The 22973-nt window shown below is 40.2% G+C and overlaps 1 protein-coding gene and 1 long non-coding RNA gene across 8 annotated transcripts in view; one reads left to right on the top strand and one right to left on the bottom strand.

Annotated features, from left to right (window-relative positions):
• The first annotated feature begins 1927 nt into the window (after positions 1-1927).
• LOC133254653 (uncharacterized) lies at positions 1928-22803 on the top strand. Its single transcript, XR_009738733.1, has 6 exons — positions 1928-3437; positions 6440-6576; positions 10510-10657; positions 11142-11301; positions 11782-13306; positions 21981-22803. It is a non-coding gene; the product is annotated as an uncharacterized LOC133254653 (long non-coding RNA).
• The window catches only part of DMXL2 (Dmx like 2), a 168315-nt gene continuing 155153 nt past the window's right edge, over positions 9812-22973 (bottom strand). For 3 of the 7 annotated variants that reach the window (XM_061428760.1, XM_061428762.1, XM_061428764.1), the window contains 11 exons: positions 21171-21233; positions 20291-20377; positions 20086-20207; positions 18782-18920; positions 18053-18113; positions 17791-17918; positions 16040-16117; positions 14631-14722; positions 13601-13653; positions 11943-12160; positions 9812-11269 (listed from right to left, as the gene is read on the bottom strand). In XM_061428760.1, the coding sequence (XP_061284744.1) occupies positions 11060-11269; positions 11943-12160; positions 13601-13653; positions 14631-14722; positions 16040-16117; positions 17791-17918; positions 18053-18113; positions 18782-18920; positions 20086-20207; positions 20291-20377; positions 21171-21233 (1251 nt within the window). In that variant the 3' untranslated portion in view covers positions 9812-11059. Of the gene's footprint in view, positions 11270-11942; positions 12161-12929; positions 12997-13600; positions 13654-14630; positions 14723-16039; positions 16118-17790; positions 17919-18052; positions 18114-18781; positions 18921-20085; positions 20208-20290; positions 20378-21170; positions 21234-22973 lie in introns of those variants that run through there. The other 4 variants (XM_061428765.1, XM_061428761.1, XM_061428763.1 and 1 more) reach the window with 3 other exon arrangements.

Genomic DNA, 22973 nt, shown 5'->3' with positions numbered 1-22973 from the left:
TCAATGGATTCCCCTGGACCTTCAGCAGCACAGAATCCACCTGCCATGCAGATGTTGGTTCAGTCCTTGGGTAGGGAAGATCCCCTGGACAAAGGGATGAGTACCCGCTCCAGTGTTCTTGCCTGGAAAATTCCGCAGACAGAGGAGCCTGGTGCACTATAGTCCACTAGGTGATAAAGCGTCAAACAGTTTTGAGCAGACACAGCACCAATAATCTTTCTTTCCTGCAGCCATTAACAGGTAGGGGGTCAAATTATCTGTGGGCTGAACAAAGGCACATTAATCCAGCATTCAGGCTGAGGGGTTGGTTTACTGAGGCAGGGCTTTATGTATGATTATAACAACAGCAACCAAAACAAGTCAAAGAAACAGTCCCAACATGGAGTCAGAATTGGTTCTTCTCTGCAACATGAGTATGGTATATCTATGTGTTTCTATTCTTTTACTTCTAATCTGTGGGTATCATACTGAAATCTTTTTTATAGACAGCATGTATAGATCATGCTATTTCCCCATATTTACTTCTGCCTTGTATTTACTTCTACCCCATATTTATTTCTGAATTGAGGTACTTAAGAGACTAATAAACTATGGCCTGGTAGATGGCCTGTTTTTGAAAATACTATTTTGTTGGAACATAGCCACATCCATTCCTTTATGTATAGACTGTGGCTGCTCTTGTGCTACAACAGAGTCATGTCATTGCAACAGAGACTTCATAACTTGCAGCAGGAAGCCGTTTACCTTTCGGCCCCTCAAGTTTACACCATCGATGTCTAATGTAATGATCAATGTGTTTTGTTCACATCTACTGTCTTTCTGTTGTCTCATGTGTCCTCTGCACCCTTTTTTCCTGTGTGCTGCTATCTTTTGGAGGAGTGAAAACTTTTATGTAATTTCACCTTATGTTCTTTCTGGCTTAATAGTTATAAGTCCTTTCTGTGTTCTTTCACTTTATTTAACTGTGTATCTTTATCACAGTCTACCTCAGCAATATGCCATTTTATATGCAGTATTTGACAACATACTTTCATTCTCCTCTCCTGGCCTCTTTGACATTGGTGTCATGTATTTCACCAGTACATATGTTATAAAACCAGAAATGTTTGTATTATTTTTGCTTCAGGGAATCTGATTGTCTTTTAAACAGAGGTAAACAGTGAGGTCAAAGTCTTTATTTAATTTCCCGATATACTTACTTGTGTTCTTAAGTCTTTTGTGAAGGTCCAGACCTCCGTGTAGTACCATTTTCTTTTGGCTTGACTCCTTTATATTCCCTTTGCATTTCTTCTATATGGATGTGCAGTTGACAAACTGACCATTTTCATATTTGAGACTTCATTTCATGTTTAGGGGGTTTGGTTGGATTTTTCCTCCAGTTTTATGGACATATAATCGTAATATCACGTTAATTTTAATCCATGCAACACAGTGATTTTATACATATTTTATGTATATATATAATGTGAAATGATCACAGTTAGTTTAATATCCAACATCTGACATAGCTAAAAAAAAATCTGTGATGAGAACTTCCAAGACCTAGTCTCTTTTCAGCTTACAAATCAACAATACAGTATTTTCATCTATATTATCTATACTCAGCATGCTGTAACTTAAATACTCAAGACTTAATCTATAACTGAAAGTTTGTTCCTTATAACCACTTTCTTCTTTTTCTCCTACTACCAACAACCTCCCCTTACAACCACCAACCAGTTCTCTATGAGTTTGGGGGGGTTTATTTTATTTTACTTCTTGTTTTTTATTAGTTTTTAATGGAGTATAGTTGCTTTACAGTGTTTGCTTCTTCTGTAGAGAAACTGAATCAGCTATACGAGTACACACATACACCTAACTGGTCTGTATGTGTAAGTGAAGTGAAGTCGCTCAGTAGTGTCCGACTCTTTGTGATCCCATGGACTATAGCCTACCAGCCTCCTCCCTCCATGGGATTCTCCAGGCAAGAGTACTGGAGTGGGTTGCCATTCCCTTCTCCAGGGGATCTTCCCGACCCAGGGATTGAACCCAGGTCTCCTGCATTCCAGGCAGGTGCTTTAACCTCTGAGCCACCAAACATATACACATATGGACCAAACATATACACATATACACTTAACTGATCACATGGATCACAACCTTGTCTAACTCAATGAAACTATGATCATGCCGTGTAGGGCCAACCAAGACATATGGGTCATGATGGAGAGTTTAGACAAAATGTGGTCCACTGGAGAAGGGAATGGCAAACTTCAGCATTCTTGCCATGAGAACCCCATGAACGGCATGAAAAGGCAAAAAGATATGACACTGAAAGATGAGCTCCCCGGTTTGGTAGGTGCCCAATATGCTCCTGGAGAAGAGTGGAGAAATAGCTACAGAAGGAATAGACAGGCTTTTGTGATTACAAGTGCAGTGCATGTTGGGGTCCCTGTGTTTTCTTGAATGATAGATTTCTTGGAATCTAGAGCCAGGTGTAGAAATGTCAGCTCCTTGACTGACCTCTCTTGACAGTTTGGGAAGGTATTTGGAGGCTGTCCTTTCTTCTGGGCACCAACCGTGTATATTCCCAGGGGTAGGTAGCGGGGTTCCTTTCCTCCAGGCAGTCTCCCAGTTACTGTTTGTAGCCCTGTGAGAATGCTAACTAGACCAGTGGGATTTGATTTCTTGTCATCCTTCTAATGGACATGCCTGCAGTCATTAGGAATGCGGAAGCATTTTGGTTTCTTATTGAGGTTTAGGTTTTCTGGTTTTGATTTTTCCTTCAAAGGTGTGAAGATAATATAGCATTAGCAACTGACTTCCTGAAGTTCCACCTTGGCCAAAATTTACTTCTGCAATACCCGTCCCGGGACAAGTCCTAAGGGCAGCCATTATGGTTAACAGCCCCCCATTCCCTGTGGACTCTAGGTGCCCCGAAGCCCTGGCTGTCCGGTTGTACTGACAGGACATGTCCACAAGTGGGCAGCATTTTTCCACATCCACCTTGGGTTCCTAGTGCAACCGGAGCCTTAGGGAATGTCAGGTTCCTGGGCTGCACCTTCCAGTGCAATGTGTCTGAGCAAACACCTAGGGGCTTGTGTCCCACAGCTTCCTCTCCTTAAAGCTATACTCTCCCGCATTTTAACTAATCCCAACAGGTCCAGAGCGCCCAGATCTAGACACCAAGGTGCCTAGGAAGCTGCACTCTCAGGAAGGAAGCTTGAGCTGGGAAGCTTAGCACCAGGAGAGGGTGGAGGTCAGTTGACTATTGTTTCCAAGATCCTCCAGGCCTTGATTCCACTCCGGACTCTGGTCCCAGCCAGAGCTGAGCAGGCACTAGAGGTTGAAAAGGGGTCCCAGGAAGGGCACCCTGCCAGGCTGTCTCGACCTCACCCTGTCCCAACCTGGGACACAAGCTTGCGTAGACTCCTGGTATAGGAGAAACGTCAAATAAAGTAGGTTCGAGGGGATACAGTAGGAATTACTTTTCTTTCTTTTCCTTTGGCATCGTGCCCATGTTGTATAGTTGATTGGTTGTTCTGTGCTTGTTGTCAGTGTACAGACCTCTGATACAGGTATGATGGTAACTATAGGCTGTATCTATGTTTCTGGGTTTTTTTGTCACAGAGCTTCTTGCAGAAGGTCATGCCCCCTGCTGAGCACAAGTTCCTTGTGGATTATCTATGTCTGACCCAGTTTTCAGTGTATATGAGGAAGCAAAGAGACTATCTCTGTGGATTACCTTTAGAGGTGGCCATTTCTGTGGTCGGGTCAGAGGCAGAAACTTCTGTGTGTATGTGAAAAACAAACAAAAGAAGAAAGTAAGAAAGCTGGTAATTCTGGTGGATTATCTATGATGGATACAGAGTTCTCTATTTCTGCTAGCCTGGACCCCCTAATTCATCCCTACCCCCTTCACTTCTGGATTTGTTTCTCTCTCTCTTTTTTTTTTTTTTTCTGGTTCCCTTGGTACGAGATAGAACTTTCTCAGGGTCTCTCTTTGGGGTATAAATTCGATCCTTCGTTTATTTTTCTTCAGTCCAGAGGGGGACATCATGGGCCCTGTGGTCTTCCTCTGTCTGGCTGAGTCTCTGGAGCATAGGATCCTTCAATTTCCATCCCCGTGGCTTCCAGGGGAATAACATCCCCATCTCTCAGTGGGGTTTTCTCTGGCCGAGTAATAGTCCGTCCCCTATAGGCGGCACATCTTGTTGAAGCTCTAACGTATCGGTGGCGATTTTGCTGTTTCTCTGTCTTGGTTCCTGTGAATATTCTGCAGTGCATGTGGATGTGCACGTCTCTTTCTGAATGATGGGTTTCTAGGGGTTTAAGCCCAGGGCTGGGAATGTCAGCGCCTAGGCTTAGTCTCTCTTGAGAACTTTTTGGCAGGCATTCGAAGACTGTCCATTTTTCTGGGAGTTGCCAGGCCTTCACACCGACAGTGTCGGGGGCTCCCTTGCTCCAGCCCCTCTCCCGCATTTAGTGCCTGTAGCCTTGTGACGACACCTAACTTGCCTGGTGGATTTGATGTCTCCTTGTCCCTTTGATTGGTATTCCTTCAGGAATCAGGGATCTTGAGTCTTTTGCCCTGAGTGTGGTATTATGTGATTTTTGTTGTTCCTTCCAGTGTGTGTTGGAAAATATACCTGTGAGGTTGGCCACCTGAAAGTCCAAGGTGTTTGGAATATATCTCTGCAATACCTGCCACAGGACATGTCCTAAGAACAGTGGTTATCGTTCACAACTCCCTAAGCCTTGTGACTTACGGGTGCCCTAAGCAAGTGTGGTGCCATTATACTTACAGGTAGTGTCCACAAGGTTACAGCACGATTCCTGCCCACCTCAGGTTCCTGGGTCAAACAGAGCCTTAGCCAAAGCTAGATTCCTAGGTTTGAATTTGAGTGGAATATGCCCGAGGCAAACTTCTCAGTCTTGTTCTCTCTGTGACTTCCCCCAGTGCTTTACATGCCAGACCACCAGACTAATCAGATCCCTGGCCTCATCAAAGGGGCTGGACATGGAAGCCTAGTGTGCTGCAGTTCATGGGGTCGCAAAGAGCTGGACACAACTGCATGACTGACAGACATACAACACAGCCTGTCCTATACAGGTAGCCTGAGGCAGTTTTCCTTTAGGGACTGGATAAGAGTCTCTCACAAGCTTATTTCCTCTTGCTCTTTGTGTCAGCCTGCATACTCTTAACTCCCTTAACTTGGGGGGGTGTGTGGGTGTGTGTGTGTAGCTTAAGTTGAAGAATCCACCATGAAGTCCAAAGACATATCTAGTATCAGTAATATGCCTACCATATGTTTCTCAGAGAGTCCATGGGAATCTGTGAGAAGTATTTAGATATCTGTAGAGAAACCCAGGTGTTGCGAGAGGGCATCAGAGGGCAGACACACTGAAACCATCATCACAGAAAACTAGTCAATCTGATCACACGGACCACAGCCTTGTCTAACTCAATGAAACTAAGCTATGCCATGTGGGGCTACCCAAGACAGGCGGGTCATGGTGGAGAGGTCTGACAGAATGTGGTCCACTGGAGAAGGGAATGGCAAACCACTTCAGTATTCTTGCCTTGAGAACCCCATAAACAGTATGAAAAGGCAAAATGATAGGATACTGAAAGAGGAACTCCCCATGTCAGTAGGTGCCCAATATGCTACTGGAGATCAGTGGAGAAATAACTTCAGAAAGAATGAAGGGATGGAGCCAAAGCAAAAACAATACCCAGCTGTGGATGTGACTGGTGATAGAAGCAAGGTCCGATGCTGTAAAGAGCAATATTGCATAGGAACCTGGAATGTTAGGTCCATGAATCTAAAGGAGATCAGTCCTGGGTGTTCATTGGAAGGACTGATGCTAAAGCTGAAACTCCAATACTTTGGCCACCTCATGTGGAGAGTTGAGTCATTGGAAAAGACTCTGATGCTGGGAGGGATTGGGGGCAGGAGAAGAAGGGGACGATAGAGGATGAGATGGCTGGATGGCATCACTGACTCGATGGACACAAGTTTGAGTAAGCTCCAGGAGTTGGTGATGGACAGGGAGGCCTGGCATGCTGCGATTCATGGGGTCACAAGGAGTCGGACATGACTGAGTAACTGAACTGAACTGAGGGCAATATTTACAGACCAATGCAGGACTATGTGGGTTTGAACTGAGGAGTGAAACTCATTTGAATTCCTACATTGCAGAGTTTGAGTCTCAACTGTCTTACCTATAAAACAGGGATTCTGAAATCTATTTATCACTAACAATAGAAACAATGCCTCATGGGTTTGTTTTGGGGGTTTTAGCATTGATGTTTTCACTGCTATGGCCTGAGTTCAATCCCTGGTCACAGAACTAAAATCCCACCAGCCACATGGTACAGAGAAAAAAGAAAAAAAAAAAAAAAGAAAGAAAGAAAGAAACAAGGAAAAGAATTATACTGGATTTTTTTGTCTTTCAGACCAGCAAAAACTGTGGAAATCTCACTAACAGGTCTGCCTTGCAAGAAATGGTTAAAGTTCTTCAAGAGATAGAAAATTATATGGATCAGAAACTGATATCTACATAAAGAATGGAAAAGAAATAGAAGAAATAAATGTAGGTAAGATCATATTTTTTTTTACTCACAATTGATTTCCATATGTAACTGTTAAAGGTAATAACAGAGACAATGTACTGAGATGATGGAAAATGGAAGTGAATGACAGCAACGTTACAGAAGCGGCAGAGAGGAACTGGGAACAGTATAGTATACCTCCACTATCTATGAAGCAGTATAATGTTACCTGAAAGTAACTTAAATCTGTGGCAAATGTATAAGAAAAATTTTAGAGCAGCCACTTACACTCCTTTTACAGAAGTATAATAGATTTAATAAGAGAAGATAAAGTTGAATCATATTAAATGCTCAACTAACACCAGAGAAGGCAGAAAAGATTTTTTTAAAGTGCAACAAAGAGAAAACAGTTATAGCTGTATTAACATTTACCATGTTCTTATCACTTTAAATGTAAATGATCTAAATATACCAGTAAAAGACAGTCAGGATTTAAAAAAAAAAAAACAACAACAAAACCCAAGACCCAACACCTACTTTAAAGACACAGATTAAAAGTAAAGAAATGGAAAAAGGTAAACTATGCTAACATGAATCAAAAGAAAACTAAAATAGCTATGTTAATTTCAGACAAAATAGATTTCAGAACAAGTAAAATATATCCACTTTTTTAGATTCTTTTCCCATATAGGCCATTAGAGTATTGAGTAGAGTTCTCTGTACTATACAGTTGGTCCTTATGTTTTATATATGCTGCTAAGTCGCTTCAGTCGTATCCAACTCTATGCAACCCCATAGACGGCAGCGCACCAGGCTCCCCTGTCCCTGGGATTCTCCAGGCAAGAACACTGGAGTGGGCTGCCATTTCTTTCTCCAATGCATGCAAGTGAAAGTGAAGTCACCCCATCGTGTCCGACTCTTAGCGACCCCATGGACTGCAGCCCACCAGGCTCCTCTGTCCATGGGATTTTCTAGGCAAGAGTATTGGAGTGGGGTGCCATTGTCTTCTCTGATATTTTATATATAGTATTGTGTATATGTCAGTCCCAATCTTCCAACTTATCCCTACCTTCCCTTACCCCCCTGGTAACCATAAGTTGGTTTACTACATCTGTAACTCTACTTCTGTTGTGTTAAATAAGTTCATTTGTATCCTTTTTTAGATTCCTCATGAAAACAATATCATAGGCTATTTATCTTTCTCTGACTTCATTCAGTGTAACAATCTCTCGGTCCATCCATGTTGCTGCAAATGCATTTTGGTTTTTTTTGCTTATGGCTGCATGATATTCTGTTGTGTGTACATGTGTGTGTGTGTAATATATATATAACACACACCACATCTTCTTTAGCCATCTTTTGATGAACATTTAGGTTGCCTCCAAGTTCTGGCTGTTGTGAAACAGTGCTGTAATGCACACTGGGATGTATGTACCTTTTTGAGTTATAGTCTTCTCTGGATATATGCCCAGGAGTAGTATCACTTCATGAAGATCAGAATGGCCATCATCAAAAATCAACAAACAATAAGCGCTGGAGAGGCTGTGGAGAAATGGGAACCCTCCTACACTGTTGGGCTGGAATGTAAATTCCAGTAGCCATTATGGAAAACAGTATGGAGGTTCCTCAAAAACAAACTAAAACTAGATTTAGCATATATGATCCTGCAATCCCACTCCTGGGCATATATCCAGAAAAGATGAAAACTCTAATTTGAAAATACATGCACCCAGTGTTCATAGCAGCACTGTTTACAACAGATGAATGGATAAAGAAGATATGGTGTGTGTGTGTGTGTGTGTGTGTGTGTGTGTGTGTGTGTATATATATATATAATGGAATACTATGCAGCTATTAAAAAGAATGAAATGCTGCCATTTGCAGTAATATGGATCAGTTCAGTTCAGTCACTCAGTCATGTCCGACTCTGCAACCCCATGAAGCGCAGCACGCCAGGCCCCCCTGTCCATCACCAGCTCCCAGAGTTCATTTGCAGTAATATGGATGAAAGTGAAAGTGAAGTCGCTTAGTCATGTCCGACTCTCTGCGACCCCATGGACTGTAGCCCACCAGACTCCTCCATCCATGGGATTCTCCAGGCAAGAGTACTGGAGTGGGTTGCCATTTCCTTCTCCAGGGGATCTTCCCGACCCAGGGATCAAACCCAGGTCTCCTGCATTGCAAGCAGATGCTTTAACCTCTGAGCCACCAGGGAAGCCCATAGACCTCCAGATTTTCATACTAAGTAAACCTTCAGAGAAAGACAAATGATATCATTTATATGTGGAATCTATAAAAAAAAATACAAATGAACTTATTTACAAAACAGAAACAGACTTACAGACATAGAAAACAAACTTATGGTTACCAAAGGGGAAAGGTGGTATGGGGGATAAATCAGGAGTATGGGATTAACAGATACACACCACTATATATAAAATAGATAAACAAGGATTTACTGTATAGCACAGAGAACTGCATTCAATATAATGGAAAAGAACTGGAAAAATATATATAACTGAATCACTTTGTTGCATACCTAACAGTATTGTAAATCATCTACAATTTTGAAAAATTCTATTATCTTAGACTGATCAAATCACCAGGTATTATTTTAGTATAATACATACAGTGATGGAGAGAATGCAACACATAGAAGTTACTGTATGCAGAACTGAGGTAAGTGTATGTGCATGCTCAGTCATGTCCAGCTCTTTTGTGACCCCATGAACTGCCGCCTGCCAAACTCCTTTGTCCCTAGGATTTTCCAGGCAAGAATACTGGAGCAGGTTGCCATTTCCTCCTCCAGGGGATCTTCCTGACCCATGGATCACACACTTGTCTCCTGCGTTGCAGGCAGATTCTTTACCTGCTTAGCCACTGGGGAAAGCCCCAGTAAGTGTATGTGTATGCTTATCATTTTTGTCGCGTTTGTGTTCCTAAGTATTTAGGCATCCTCCCTTTTCTTCACCAGTCCACATGAGCACCATCCCCAGCTTAGCTCCTTCACCAGTGTGGACACCAAAATGCACTCTAACTTCAATCAACAAGAAGATAAAGTAATGTTAGTTCTTACCCTACTGAATCCCAACATTGCGTGCCTTCTGTCTGGTCACCTCTGTATCCCGTTTCCTAAAATGGCTTCTCATATAGAAGGCACTCATAAATATTTGTAAATGAATGAACTGCCCAATATCTTAAGAATTTTCCAATAGTTTTATTAAAGTTAAAATGATCTCAACTGTTATTATCAAAGAATGCCACACCAAACTGAGATAAAACTCTAACAAATAACATTTATTTTTCTTTTACATATGTATTTCACAGCCTAAATACCACACTGCCCTCAGAGAAAGGTGCTTTGATGCCATTATATTTTACTATTTACTGCACAGGCATTAAACATTCTCATTAACATGATGAGACAATTTGCTGGTAAACATTTAAACACACAGACACTGGTTTCAATATTTCAAGAACATATTTTTGGTCATAACCAAGAAGTACATCAAAATATGACAACATTGGCTAATATTTTTCAAGCAAATAATATTTAACTCTGCATAGTTTATACAATAGGCTGTGATAATAAATAATATCACCAATCTCATCAACTATTAATTGGCCACAAAAAGCCTAACATTCATTTTAATTATAATACGAAATGCTCTACTGGTGTAGTTTCAACATAGCCTTCAAATGTTGTGAGTGTTTAACCTTAAATAGTGAAAAGAAAAAGTACTAAACTGGACTAAAAAAAGAAATATTAACTTGGTATGGTTTGGTTAACTACAAAAATGTCATGTCCAACTATTACATTCCTAACATGAAGGCAAATATTTAAATAGAAAAACTAGCAGTCCAAAAAATGTGAATGTGCAAACTGTGAGGAAAACATTGCATTTAAATTTGCACTCATTTGCAAATTACAGTACTAGCTCAGTATAAACACTAACAGGAAAAATATTCAGCAGGAAAAGAATGGGAACCACCTCTCACAGCAGAGAACAAGTCACTGCACAGGGCTCCAAAGCTTAGAGTGTTTCTGGTGACCTGGAGCTTCTAACTCCTTATGACTGTTCTTCATTCAACAAAGGAGACTGCAGGCATGCTACAATCGTGGTAAGAATAGGAAGAAAAACCTGAAACAGCAACATTTTCTTCCTAGATTTGGTATAAACGTCCTTCTCATTATTATAACTTAGTTACAGGCTAACTTCTAACCTTGATTGTTTTCTGAGTCAGGTTTGCTAAATGCTGTAAAGAATAGCTACCCTTCATACAATACTAGGTTTTGCTTTATTTAAATATTGTCAGCATGATAAAGGTTACATGCACAGTCATTCTACCAGCCCACATAGGCACAACGCGGCCTAACACTCACCTTTGATCAGATTCTACACAGAGATTCTCTGTATTGTTTTCAATGGGTAAACAACTGCTTGGAAAGCAGAAATGCCTAACAATTTCTGCAGGGTGTTTTTAACTGAAGTGTTTATAAAAATAAAGCCCCAACCTTTAAGCCTACAGAATGTCAAGAATTCTATGAGGGATGTTAAAAGCACTGGGCAAAACCCTGGTTTTCAATGTCCCGTCTGCCCCACAGGAGAAGATCCGGTTGCCCTGGGTGATGTTGATCTGCATGACTCCAGCCCCCAGGTTCCTGAATATGGACTGTTTAGCGTGTTCATTTTTAAATGAATGAATTAGGCCATGGCCTGTCAATCTCCAAACCTAGTTTAGAGGAAACCGTGAAAACAAAAAGTGTAAGTCTTTTAAGAAAGAGATGAGAAACTTTCAAAAACAAGGCCTTCACTTGTGTTCTCCCAGCCCAAATGACCTCTTTAAAGCCCAACCTTCCCCTTAACTACCTCTTTCCCAACAGCTTATTTAATTAGAAATAACACCACTCACAGGGCCATTTACTATCTTTACAGTTCCCTGTACCTTCTTTCAAATTCCTTTTTTTCACATCCTCTTGTTTCATATTAACCATATATAACCCCATCTCTAGTTCAATTAAGTACATTCCTGACATACTAAGCTTTGGCCCTGGGGCAGTATAAAAGAACAGTACTGCCTCACTTATCTGGAAACCTCAACTGTGCAAAATAGAGTCAGGGACTGGAGACAGAGGTGGGGAGAGGGGAGGAGGTCCCCAGAAACTCCATGCGTTAATTAAACACATAGAGTTCTTTAAAGCTTTTTATGACCTGAGAGTATACTGAGTTCATCTGGTTTTCTAGGTCCTAACAAGAACCACACGGAAAGAAGGAAGGAAGCAAGAGACAGACGGTGTTCGCACAAAGAGGGTGGTTAGTTTTTTGCTTTGGTTCCCCTTCCCAATCAGCCTTGACAGAAGATAAACATAATAGCACATTTGCACATCTCTCATATAATGACTCACCTTGATGTTACCTTCTGCTGAACCTGTAGTAAAATATTCCTCACAGGGGTCGAGAGCCAGTGCCTTAATAGCAGAGTCATGCGCCTGGAATGTGTGCATGAGCTGTCTCTGCCTGATGTCAAAAATGCAGATATATCCTTTCCTGCCTCCAGATATGAGGAGTTGCTGTTTTGGTGCATACTGAAGCACCGTGGCACCATGATCGTGGCATGTGAAACCTGGAGAGAAACATCAAGAGCCTTTCCCAAACCATGTCTACTTTGGTACTGCTGGTTAATTTTTAAATACACATTTCAGTAATACAGAAATTACTGTCACAGTTTCCCTTCTAAATTTCTATAATCATGATCAAAGTAAAAAGATTGCAAGCGCTGACAGAAAAAAAACTTCTTATTCATAACCTTAGTATGAAAACACACATATACACAGGAAATTTAAGCCCTAACTAAGCTATACTGTCTCCTAAGAATGCAGAAGCCAAAATGCAGAGGAGAACAAGCTTCTCAGTGATACTCGATGTCTTTACTAACACCCACCAATGACAACAAGTTATTTACTCTTTCACAGTCCCTGTCTATACATAAAGCCTTACAAAAAACTGTCTAGAGCACAGAGAACCATATTTAATATCCTGTGATAAACCATAATGGAAAAGAATGTATGTACAACTGAATCTGTTATATAGCAGAAATTAACATTGTAAATCAACTATACTTCAAAAACACTGTAAATCAACTATTCTTCCTAATGAAGTAATTAAAACTACACTAGTGTGAAAACTGCCAGCTACAAATTAAGAAGCTATCCTTCCTGGGACTCTCTGCATTCTAATATGATTAAAGCCTTAATATTAATTTAAAAGATGTTAATAATTATTCACCAAAACAATTTTTCAATCAAAATTGAAAATTACATCTCTCAAATAATACCTCTTCATTATAAAAGAAATCTTTAAGTCCACCTAGCTTTGTTTAACTCAAAACTTACTAGAGCTTTGAGCATTTTTGGTGGTATCGTGTGGAAAACTGATCTTTAGGATGGCAATCTGGAAACGCTGTCACAAAAGGAATAATGTTCAATTGGCATTGTTCATATTTCTAATTCATCATAAGGTTGACTTTCATTTTATGGTTAGGTTTAATTCTTTAAAATATGATCTCATTTCTGCTGAGCTCAATAAATACTTTGCCACTAACTCCTTCAACAGCCCTGACTCTGGAACCATATGGACTGAAGCCCACAGGCTCCTCTGTCCGTGGGATTCCACAGGCAAGAATACTGGAGTGGATTGCCATGACCTCCTTCAGGGGACCTTCCCAACCCAGGGATCGCACTCTTGTCTCCTGTGACTGCTGCACTGGCAGGTGGGTTCTTTACCACTAGCACCAACTGGGAAGACTTGTTAGTAGCACCACTCCCCATACCATATATTCCGAAGGGAATACAACACAAAGATTACTCTAGCCTAGCTGGATGTCTGAGACCATACATATTTACCTCAGCAAGCCAGCCAGCATTCCAATTAACTTTTAGAATTTTATTCATTCTATACATTTCTCCATTTTTAACCCATGAACAAACTGTACACACTGAATTTACTAGTTAAAACCAGGAAAGCACTCTTTCACAGCATAATGAAAATCGAAGAGTTGACTCACCATGAATGAGGCTGTTTCCAGGTGTTATCAATGTGTCCCAGAGGCATACATTTCTAATAAAAATACATCATAGACAAGTTGTTCTAAATCATCACTGGGATTTACATCAAATATTTTTACTTATTGAGTCTTATGGTTTTTTGGTTCACTTACATTTATAAAGCAGTGATTCTCAACTAGGACGAGGGTAGTAGAGGTTAGGACTGAGGATATATCACTTCCAAGAGTCTATCCTTTTCAAACTACAGGGTTCTGTGTCTCACATGGGTCCCACCTGACTCATCCCCATCTCATCTCCTGGCCCTCTCTCTTTTCCATTATTACTCCAGGGAAAATGAGACATTATTTCCTGAGTAGAAGAGATGCTTCTCTATCCCTGGGCATCAACACCACAGGGAAATGAGAGGTATCATTCATGGGCACATGCTGTCAATGAAAACAATCGAAGGCAAAGAAAATGTTGAGAATGCTGCTGCTAAGTCGCTTCAGTTGTGTCCGACTCTGTGCTACAGAGTCTCAAAAATCTGCCAGTATTTAACACCGGTTAAAAAAAATTCCACATACTTATTAGATTACATTGGGAGTAATTTTTGCCTCTTTCTGATAAGGAAAACTGCTTAAAAGAATTTGTAACAGTTTTTGTATTTCTGAGGTTGTAAAACCTGACTAAATATAGAAATCCATACTTTCTGGAGAAGGCAATGGCACCCCACTCCAGTACCTCTTGCTTGGAAAATCCCATGGACGGAGGAGCCTGTTAGGCTGCAATCCATGGGGTCGCTAAGAGTCGGACACGACTGAGTAACTTCACTTTCACTTTTCACTTTCATGCATTGGAGAAGGAAATGGCAGCCCACTCCAGTGTTCTTGCCTGGAGAATCCCAGGGACGGGGGAGCCTGGTGGGCTGCCGTCTATGGGGTCACACAGAGTCAGAAACGACTGAAGTGACTTAGCATAGCATACTTTCTAGCAAGACTGCCTTTCTGCCTAAAATAGGCTTATTTCTGGTTTGCATCTTTGTCAACCCACCTATTATCATTGGAGTGTCCAGATGTGGCAACTAGACTTGAAGAGGTAACAAATGCAAAGTCACTTGTGGCTTTACTGTGGCACTGCCAGCTCTGTGGGAACGAAGTGCAGCTGCTGTTATCTCAGAACCCTGTAAGATGTGGTACAGCACACACACACACACACAGCTCTGCTAATCATTTACTACATGCAAAAGCTGTAGACAGTTTTTAAAATCCAGAATAAAGAGTAAATGATAGGATTTGCTGTCATCTGCACATTATTTGGCTAATATCAAACTTAAAGAAGTTGGTAAAAACATGGAATTAAAGGTGACTTTTTTAGATTATGTAACAAAGGGATAAAACAAGTACATGAATTTAAGCAAGAAATTTAATTATATTAAGGGTCCAGGCAATTTTAGTGCTTATCTCAAATACATTTAATAAGCTTTAATAATATTAAATCATAACAAACAGCCACCACCCAAAGAGGAACAACTCCTACATGTCCATCTAGTCTTAGACCTGAAGGACTCAAGTCAAACTGTAACCTTAATATAGATACCTAGCTTCCTACCACCTCTGTGGGCCCTGCCTTCACTCCAGGTAAACAGCAATAATAAAAAACAAAGTCAAAAGTAGTCCTGCAAAGTAATCCACAGGTTTAAGGTTGCCCAAGACTGCCTAAGGATGTTCCAGAGCTGTAGCAAACCAGTTACTGAGACAGATATGACTCTCCTTTTTGTATCAGGTGTGGAAGAACAGAAACTTGGAGGTGAGGAGTCAGGAGGAGGAGCAGGGTATTTAAAATAAAATAGACATTATTCTGTTTGTCATTTCTGTAATATACCAAAATAATTTCAAAGGCCAGAGGGTAGATTGAAGGTCACTTCCACTTCCATAGAGACTTTATGACACAGTCTATAATGTATTAATTTAAGAGAAACATCTCCAGACATGCTCATCTGCATCATCAAATGACTGAAACGGGATTTGGATTAATGGATGAAGTCGCCTACGGGGATTGGTTATTTTAAAATCTAGTAAGTAATATTCTGGAGCAAACTGGCATGCATGGAACTGTCTGGTTCTTATTATAGTACCTAAAATGAATCACTATAAAATTCTATCATTAAGAAGTTAGAGATTTCAAAATGGATAAAAGTATAATAGAAATGTGTCTTAAATAGTACTACACACAGGGAAGGTCCCTAAAAATTTTCAAATACAATGGTTTTCACAGCTTGAAGGATGACCAAAGTCTTTGGTTATTTTGACCTAGAATGAGGGCAATGGGTGCTGGGCTGTGGTTCCTGCAGAGCAGTCCCTTTCCCAAAAGATCTACCAGTAGGATCTGCTGTCTGAAACAAACACTTCACAAACAAGGCAGCCTCTGCATGTACCCCGGGAATACTGAGTGATACTTACCACGTAAGGTTTAGGATTTGACGCAGTTTGGTTTACTTGCCAGATACTCAGAAAACCCTCTCCATCCGCAACACCACACTGTAAGAATAGTGTAAATATTAAATACAGCTTCTGAGTAGCCATGTCAAAGGTAAAATCACTTATCAAAAGGAGAGTCACTCAGTCCTACTTTACCAACATCCTGCCTGTACGTACATTCCTGCTGCTGTAGTTCTCAGTCAGTTCAGTCGCTAGTTGTGTCCGACTCTTTGTGACCCTATGAATCGCAGCACTCCAGGCCTCCCTGTCCATCATCAACTCCCGGAGTTGACCCAAACTCATGTCCATCGAGTCAGTGATGCCATCCAGCCATCTCATCCTCTGTCGTCCCCTGCTCCTCCTGCCCCCAATCCCTCCCAGCATCAGGGTCTTTTCCAATGAGTGAACTCTCTGCATGAGGTGGCCAAAGTACTAGAGTTTCAGCCTTAGCATCAGTCCTTCCAAAGAAATCCCAGGGCTGATCTCCTTTAGAATGGACTGACTGGATCTCCTTGCAGTCCAAGGGACTCTCAAGAGTCTTCTCCAACACCACAGTTCAAAAGCATCAATTCTTTAGCGCTCAGCCTTCTTCACAGTCCAACTCTCACATCCATACATGACCACTAGAAAAACCACAGCCTTGACTAGACGGACCTTTGTTGGCAAAGTAATGTCTCTGCTTTTTAATATGCTATCTAGGTTGGTCTCAGGAAACCCCAAGTACTGAAAATATCCTGCCACCTTTTAAAGGCTTTTCCATGCCTATTTCACTGCTTTACTCCAAATTTCTGTAGTATAATTTAGGGGAAAAAAAAAAAAAAACTGGTTTCTCTCAGGTGCCTGACTTCACACAGGGGTACCATCAACACATGCAACAGAAACAGAATTCTTTACAATCACAGAATATTTAGTGTATCTGTAAGTGGATGATTAATTGATCCACACAAAATTCTGTGGATTTATGCTCTTATTGAGAGCCAAAGGGCTATATAAACAGACACCAAACTGCCTCAGTTCAGTCGCTCATTTGTATCCAACCCTTTGTGACTCCATGGACTACAGCACGCCAGGCTTCCCTGTCCATCACCAACTTCCAGACCTTGCTCAAGCTCATGTCTATCGAGTCGGTGATGCCATCCATCTTATCCTCTGTCATCCCCTTCTCCTACCTTCAATCTTTCCCAGCATGAGGGTCTTTTCAAATGAGTCAATTCTTGGCATCAGGTGGCCAAAGTATTGGAGTTTCAGCATCAGTCCTTCCAATGAATATTCAGGACTCATTTCCTTTAGGCTGGACTGGCTGGATCTCTTTGCAGTCCAAAAGACACTCAAGAGTCTTCTCCAACACCACAGTTTAAAAGCATCAATTCTTCGGCATTCAGCTTTTTTTATAGTCCAACTCTCACATCTATATATGACTACTGGAAAAACCATAGCTTTGACTAGACAGACCTTTGTCAGCATAGTGATGTCTCTGCTTTTTAATATGGTGTGTAGGTTGGTCACAGCTTTTCTTCCAAGGAGCAAGTGTCTTTTACTTTAATGGCTGCTGCCAACATCTGAAGTGATTTTGGAGCCCCCCCGCCCCCGCAAAAATAAATCTCTGTTTCCATTCCAAACTGCCTGCTAAGCTTAGATCTATAGTGACTGAATTTGTTTTTAGATGTAGCTTTACTAGCCATTTATTCACAAATATTTTCAGACGAATTTAGTAGTAACCCCCTAGAACTAACCTTGTTGCCCTGTGAATTAAAATATAATCTGGTGACTCTTGCATTGCCGGCTTGGCGGAAACAGATAAGCTGCTGAGGTCGTGTCCACTCAAACATTCGTACACTGCCATCCTGAGCACCTGTAAGATCTGAGACACAAGAGGAAAAGCAAAAACTTAAGATATAACGCTTAGGAAAGGGTTCCAATATTTCCAATTCTATAAGCCAGCTTCAAAATGACAGCGGCCACTCACAGTTCTTTGACAATGAATAAAACACTTACAGTACTGATGGACTGGGTGTGACGTCATTCTTTTAACATTATGGAGATTTCTTTTCATAAGCTTTAAAAGAAGATGAAAATGAATTTATATTGTGGCATCACACAAGAGATAGGAAGGATATGCTTCAGGCCACATCTAATTCTATAATTCTAATAACATTTATTCTCTCACACTGGATTATTACTTAAATAAACCCTGGTGTGGATTTTCTGACCCCCTAAATACGTGACACTTGTCTGAACAGGCTGGGGAAGCACAGTCACTTGATGGCTTGGCCCTGGTCTGTGTGGACTGTGAGGACACCGAGCGGCTTCATCTAGGGATAAAGGGAACTCTCCTCCAAGTGCCCGTCCCTGAGGACAATCAGAACTATCTCCAGAGTCTTCAGAGCAGAACATGAGAATGGGACCCCTTAACTACCATGATTAACAATAATGTCATTGGTGCACTTTTCAAACACAGAGTAGACAAGAATTCTTTCCTTCTCTGTTTACCACCATGTGCCTCTCAGTTTGCTCATTTATAAAATGAAAATCACCTAGGTTGTTACGAGAAAAAAACAAGCATGCACCTGTCACATATTCACAGCACGCTAGCTAGCGTCACTGTGGTTACTACTGCTGGCCAGGGCTCAGCTCTGCAGCCCACCGTTCTTCTGTCAAAGTGACTTACACCTATTTTTGAGCGAGTCCATATCCAGAAACCATACCTAATAGTAAATGACATACCACACTAGCTCCAGTGCTAGTCTGTCCACTGCCCAGCCATGGCAGAGAGGAAGATGGATGCACCTGACTTGCTGAATAGGAGGTTGCAGTGGGTTGATAAAGAGTTGTAGTGGAACCACGATAATCAATATCATCTGAACTGTGGAAAACATTCGTGTGTTACTGTGAAAGTTCCATTTTTCAACACAAATTCCAATTACAGACCTTTTTATCTACCCAAAGGACAGTCTTTATTTTAAAAAAATAAAATGAATAAATATCCATGAGGAAAACTTAGGTACAAGTCCCAATCATCGCCAGTTTTAGTACTGGTTAACTTTTTGCATTTAGGCAAAATGTAAGTTAAATGTTTGGGGGAATTTTGTTGTTGTACAAATTAGAGCAAATGTTTGTTTTGAAGTATTTAACACAGATTGGCTTTTTATCCTGTATAGAAAAAGATTGTATGTTCTCTTCAAGTACAGATACCCATTTATAAAATTCATACATTTTGAAGAAATCGGAGTTAAAGGTTTTCCTAGAGTGAGGTATTAGTTATCACATTAAAATGTTAATTTTTAATTGTTATATAACACAGTTCCATCTACCCTGAAGTATGACTGCAACTTAGTTATATTCTATACTAACAAGCGAGAACCAGAACAGTGGAAGAGGCTATCCTGGCACCATTCCCAGTACATAAAATTTCCAAGAGTCTGGAGAAAAGAAGAGGGAGGGCAAACGTGGAGGAGACACCCCAAAATAGGAAAGTGTTCCTGCACTCTTGGTGCAGTGTCCAGAGTTTTACTGAAAAGTAAGGCTGTCTACATTTTTATCTTAAAAAAAAGGTATGCTTATAAGGAGATATGCAAGAAGAAACACTGAAAATTAGTAAATATGACTCAGTCTACTTAATATATTTGTGTATTCTGCTTTTTACAGTAATTATGCAAATCAGGTAAATTTATTTATCACTGTGTAAATTTCTGACATTTCTTTGGAGTTAAATGTCAGTAATTAGCATTAGGCTTTGAGGATTATTCTGACTGAAACCCTAGGAGTAGCTCAGGGTCTAACGGAAGAAGTAGGAGTACTTTGTATACTGAAGTAAAGGAGAGCCTTTATTGGCAGCTAAACCAATTATGTTTGTCTCCTTCCCAAATGAAGGGAGAGAGACACAAATAGTTTTCGAGACAATTCAAATCACAAGTATAACCATTTAATAGACTCTTTGAAGAAAGCTATATTTAAAATTGACTACTATACCCCATGCAAAATGTTTTTGGTGTTAAATAAAATAAATTGACTATATAAGATAAGCAAACCTTTTGGATTCTCTGTCATATTCTTCTCCAATCCATATGTATGATTGACAGGCCAGTAGAGAAGTAATATCGAGTTCTTGTACATCATGTGTTGAAGCCAAAACAATTTCATTACAGTTCGCCTATAAAGCAAAGGCAGAGTCAATAACTGAGCAATTTCACTAAATCAAAGTACTACATTCTTAATAATAACTGAAGCATTTACCTTATTAATGGAAAATGCCATGATCATATCTGACTCTTTATGAATGATTTTTGCCTTTCCACCTGGATAGCCCAGATCTGCTTCAACCTACAAGACACATGTCAGCAGTTTTAGTTGTCACAGCACAGCTTTATAAAGATATACATATGTCCCACAAAACTTTAAAGGACAAGAAGAAAATGTAGCAGCAGCAAGAAAGAAGGTACCAGTAATTTTAGTGTGTTGGTAATTAAATGTGGAACTAGCTTTGATTCTCTGATGCCCTGTAATCACCCCAATTACAAAATTTCCATTTGATTACAGGATATTGAGTAACTGTCACAAAAAATTAGCTAACATAATTTTCATTAGTGTTTATAATGGAAAATGTGTCTCTTGTCTCTTCCCAAAGTGCACAAAGACATAGCAGCAAGAATGTGAGAGAAACAGACACAGAAAGACGATGGAGTCATGTAAGAAATGATATATTTTTAAATAAGGGTGATGAGATAGGAGTAAGAAGTTGGAGAGAAGAACAGTTATAAAGGAATGAAGGAGATGGATGAGAGGAAAGTGTTATGCTTAGAGTCAAAGGTGACAGGAAGGAAACAAGAGGCAGAAGCAAGAGGGAGGAAGCATAAAACAATCATGCTTTAGAATAGATTTTGAAAAGGGACAGAAGTGAAGAAGGGACAGGAAGCAACAAGGAGAAGAACCAACTGCAAGAGAGGTCAAGCCTGACACAGTGGAGCATCTCCTACCCTGTGCCACTGAGGTGTGTGGGAGCAGTGAGCACTCTGACTAGTTAGCCAGCTGGGCAGATCATGGTTAGTATCAGAGATGAGGGGTTAGCTCCTTGAACTTTAAAGAATGAGCTAAATTTGAGAGCATGGAATACTACCTTGATGTGGCAATCTTCTGCTACGCAGTTTTGTTTGACCTGCTTCACATGTTCTTCTATAGACTTAAACAACACCACATCGTCACAAATGCAAAACACACACATGAAACGGAATTATAAAAAAAAAAAAAAGAAAATCTTCAAATTGAAATGGACACTCCATCACTTAAAGATGGTAAAAATGAATTTACAAGCACAACATTAAGAATTAAACTGAGTAAAATGTGATATCAGATAAAACACAACACAAAACAGGCAAAATTTATGTATTATACATTTAAAAGCAATTTGAAAATAAAAATTCATTAAATTCATTATTTGTATGTCAGTTATATAACTTGGAAGTTCTAACTGTAAACTCAAAAAAACCCAAAATTTTGAAAAATAAAACCTATTTATACAAGCAGATGCATTCTCTACTATAGAGATTCCTATCCTTATAGGGGTTTATTTCAAGTAAAAAATGAAAATTTTTTTTTTCTAAACACAGATTAAAAGTACTGATAATTATTTCATTCTTACTCAGAAGGAATATATCCATGAAGAGAGATCCAAGGATTAAAATTCACATCAACCATTTACTACACATAATCTTAGGATTTTTCTCCTTACAAGTACATGTTTGATGAGCTGAGGCTTGGGAAAGGAATCACACAAATAACTTTGCTCCTGGTTGATGACGGGACCATTAGGGATGCCTACAATCAGAAGTGGTATTTCTGCTCTGCTGTGGAAACCGCTGAAGGTTTCATCGCAGCAACATATTCCTCCTAATACCAAAACTTCCTGAAGTGCCTGCTTCTCTTTCAGCCAAAATGCCCAACGCCCCACGCCTTCTGTGACTGCCCGAGGGCTGCTGCAGCTGACGCTGAAGGAATGGGACCATGTGTGCAGAGGGTGACTCAGCAGAAGCCAACTGCTGAAGACCCTATCCACCTTTAATCAAGAGGCTAAGCTTCCCATACTTACCGATTTCACAAAGACTTGTTCTGTAGAGTAGTCTCTAACATACTCAGTGAGTAAACATATCTTCTAGTGATTCTAAAATTTCAGCATTTCTCAGAATTTTATTTTTATTAAGTGATTTTTAAAAAATTAGCCAAAATTTTAGCATTCTTAGGATTATTTTGCCAATTTTGGTAATTAATTCACTAGATTTACCAAACCTATAGACCACCAATATCCTATTTAATAATCTAAAAAGATAAACCACTCTTATTATATGGGTAGTTTTAATAAATTTTGCATATTTCTGAACTAAATTACCAATTTTATTTCGTCCTAACAGCCTTAACATTGTTTTTATAATGTTTTTTCATAAATGAAAACCATTTTTTCAGCAGATCTGTGCTAGTCAACACAGTAACCACTAACCACATTTTAAACAAAATTAAAAATTCAGTTCTTCAATCACACTAGCTGTATTTCAACTCAATAACCACATGTGGCTCAATAACCACATGTGGCTGATGACTACTATACTGTACAGAACAGATACACATTTCCATCATCACAGAAAGTTCTACTGGACAGTACTGAACAAGACACTGGGCTTCCCAGGTGGAGCAGTGATAAAGAACCACTTGCCAATGCAGTAGACACACGAGATGGGGGTTCAGTCCAGGGTTGGGAAGACCCCTGAAGGAGGAAATGACAACCTACTCCAGTATTCTTGCCTGGGAAATTCCATGGACAGGGGAGCCTGGTGGGCTTTAGTCCATGGAGTCACAGAGTCAGACACAACTGAGCGACTGAACACGAAGCACGAACAAGATATTGATTTCATTCAACAATTTAAATTCA

Source organism: Bos javanicus, chromosome 10, assembly GCF_032452875.1.
Source record: "Bos javanicus breed banteng chromosome 10, ARS-OSU_banteng_1.0, whole genome shotgun sequence".
Classification (NCBI taxonomy): Eukaryota; Metazoa; Chordata; class Mammalia; order Artiodactyla; family Bovidae; genus Bos; species Bos javanicus.
The sequence above is the reverse complement of the archived record's forward strand: the minus strand, read 5'-3'. Positions and strand labels throughout refer to the sequence as shown.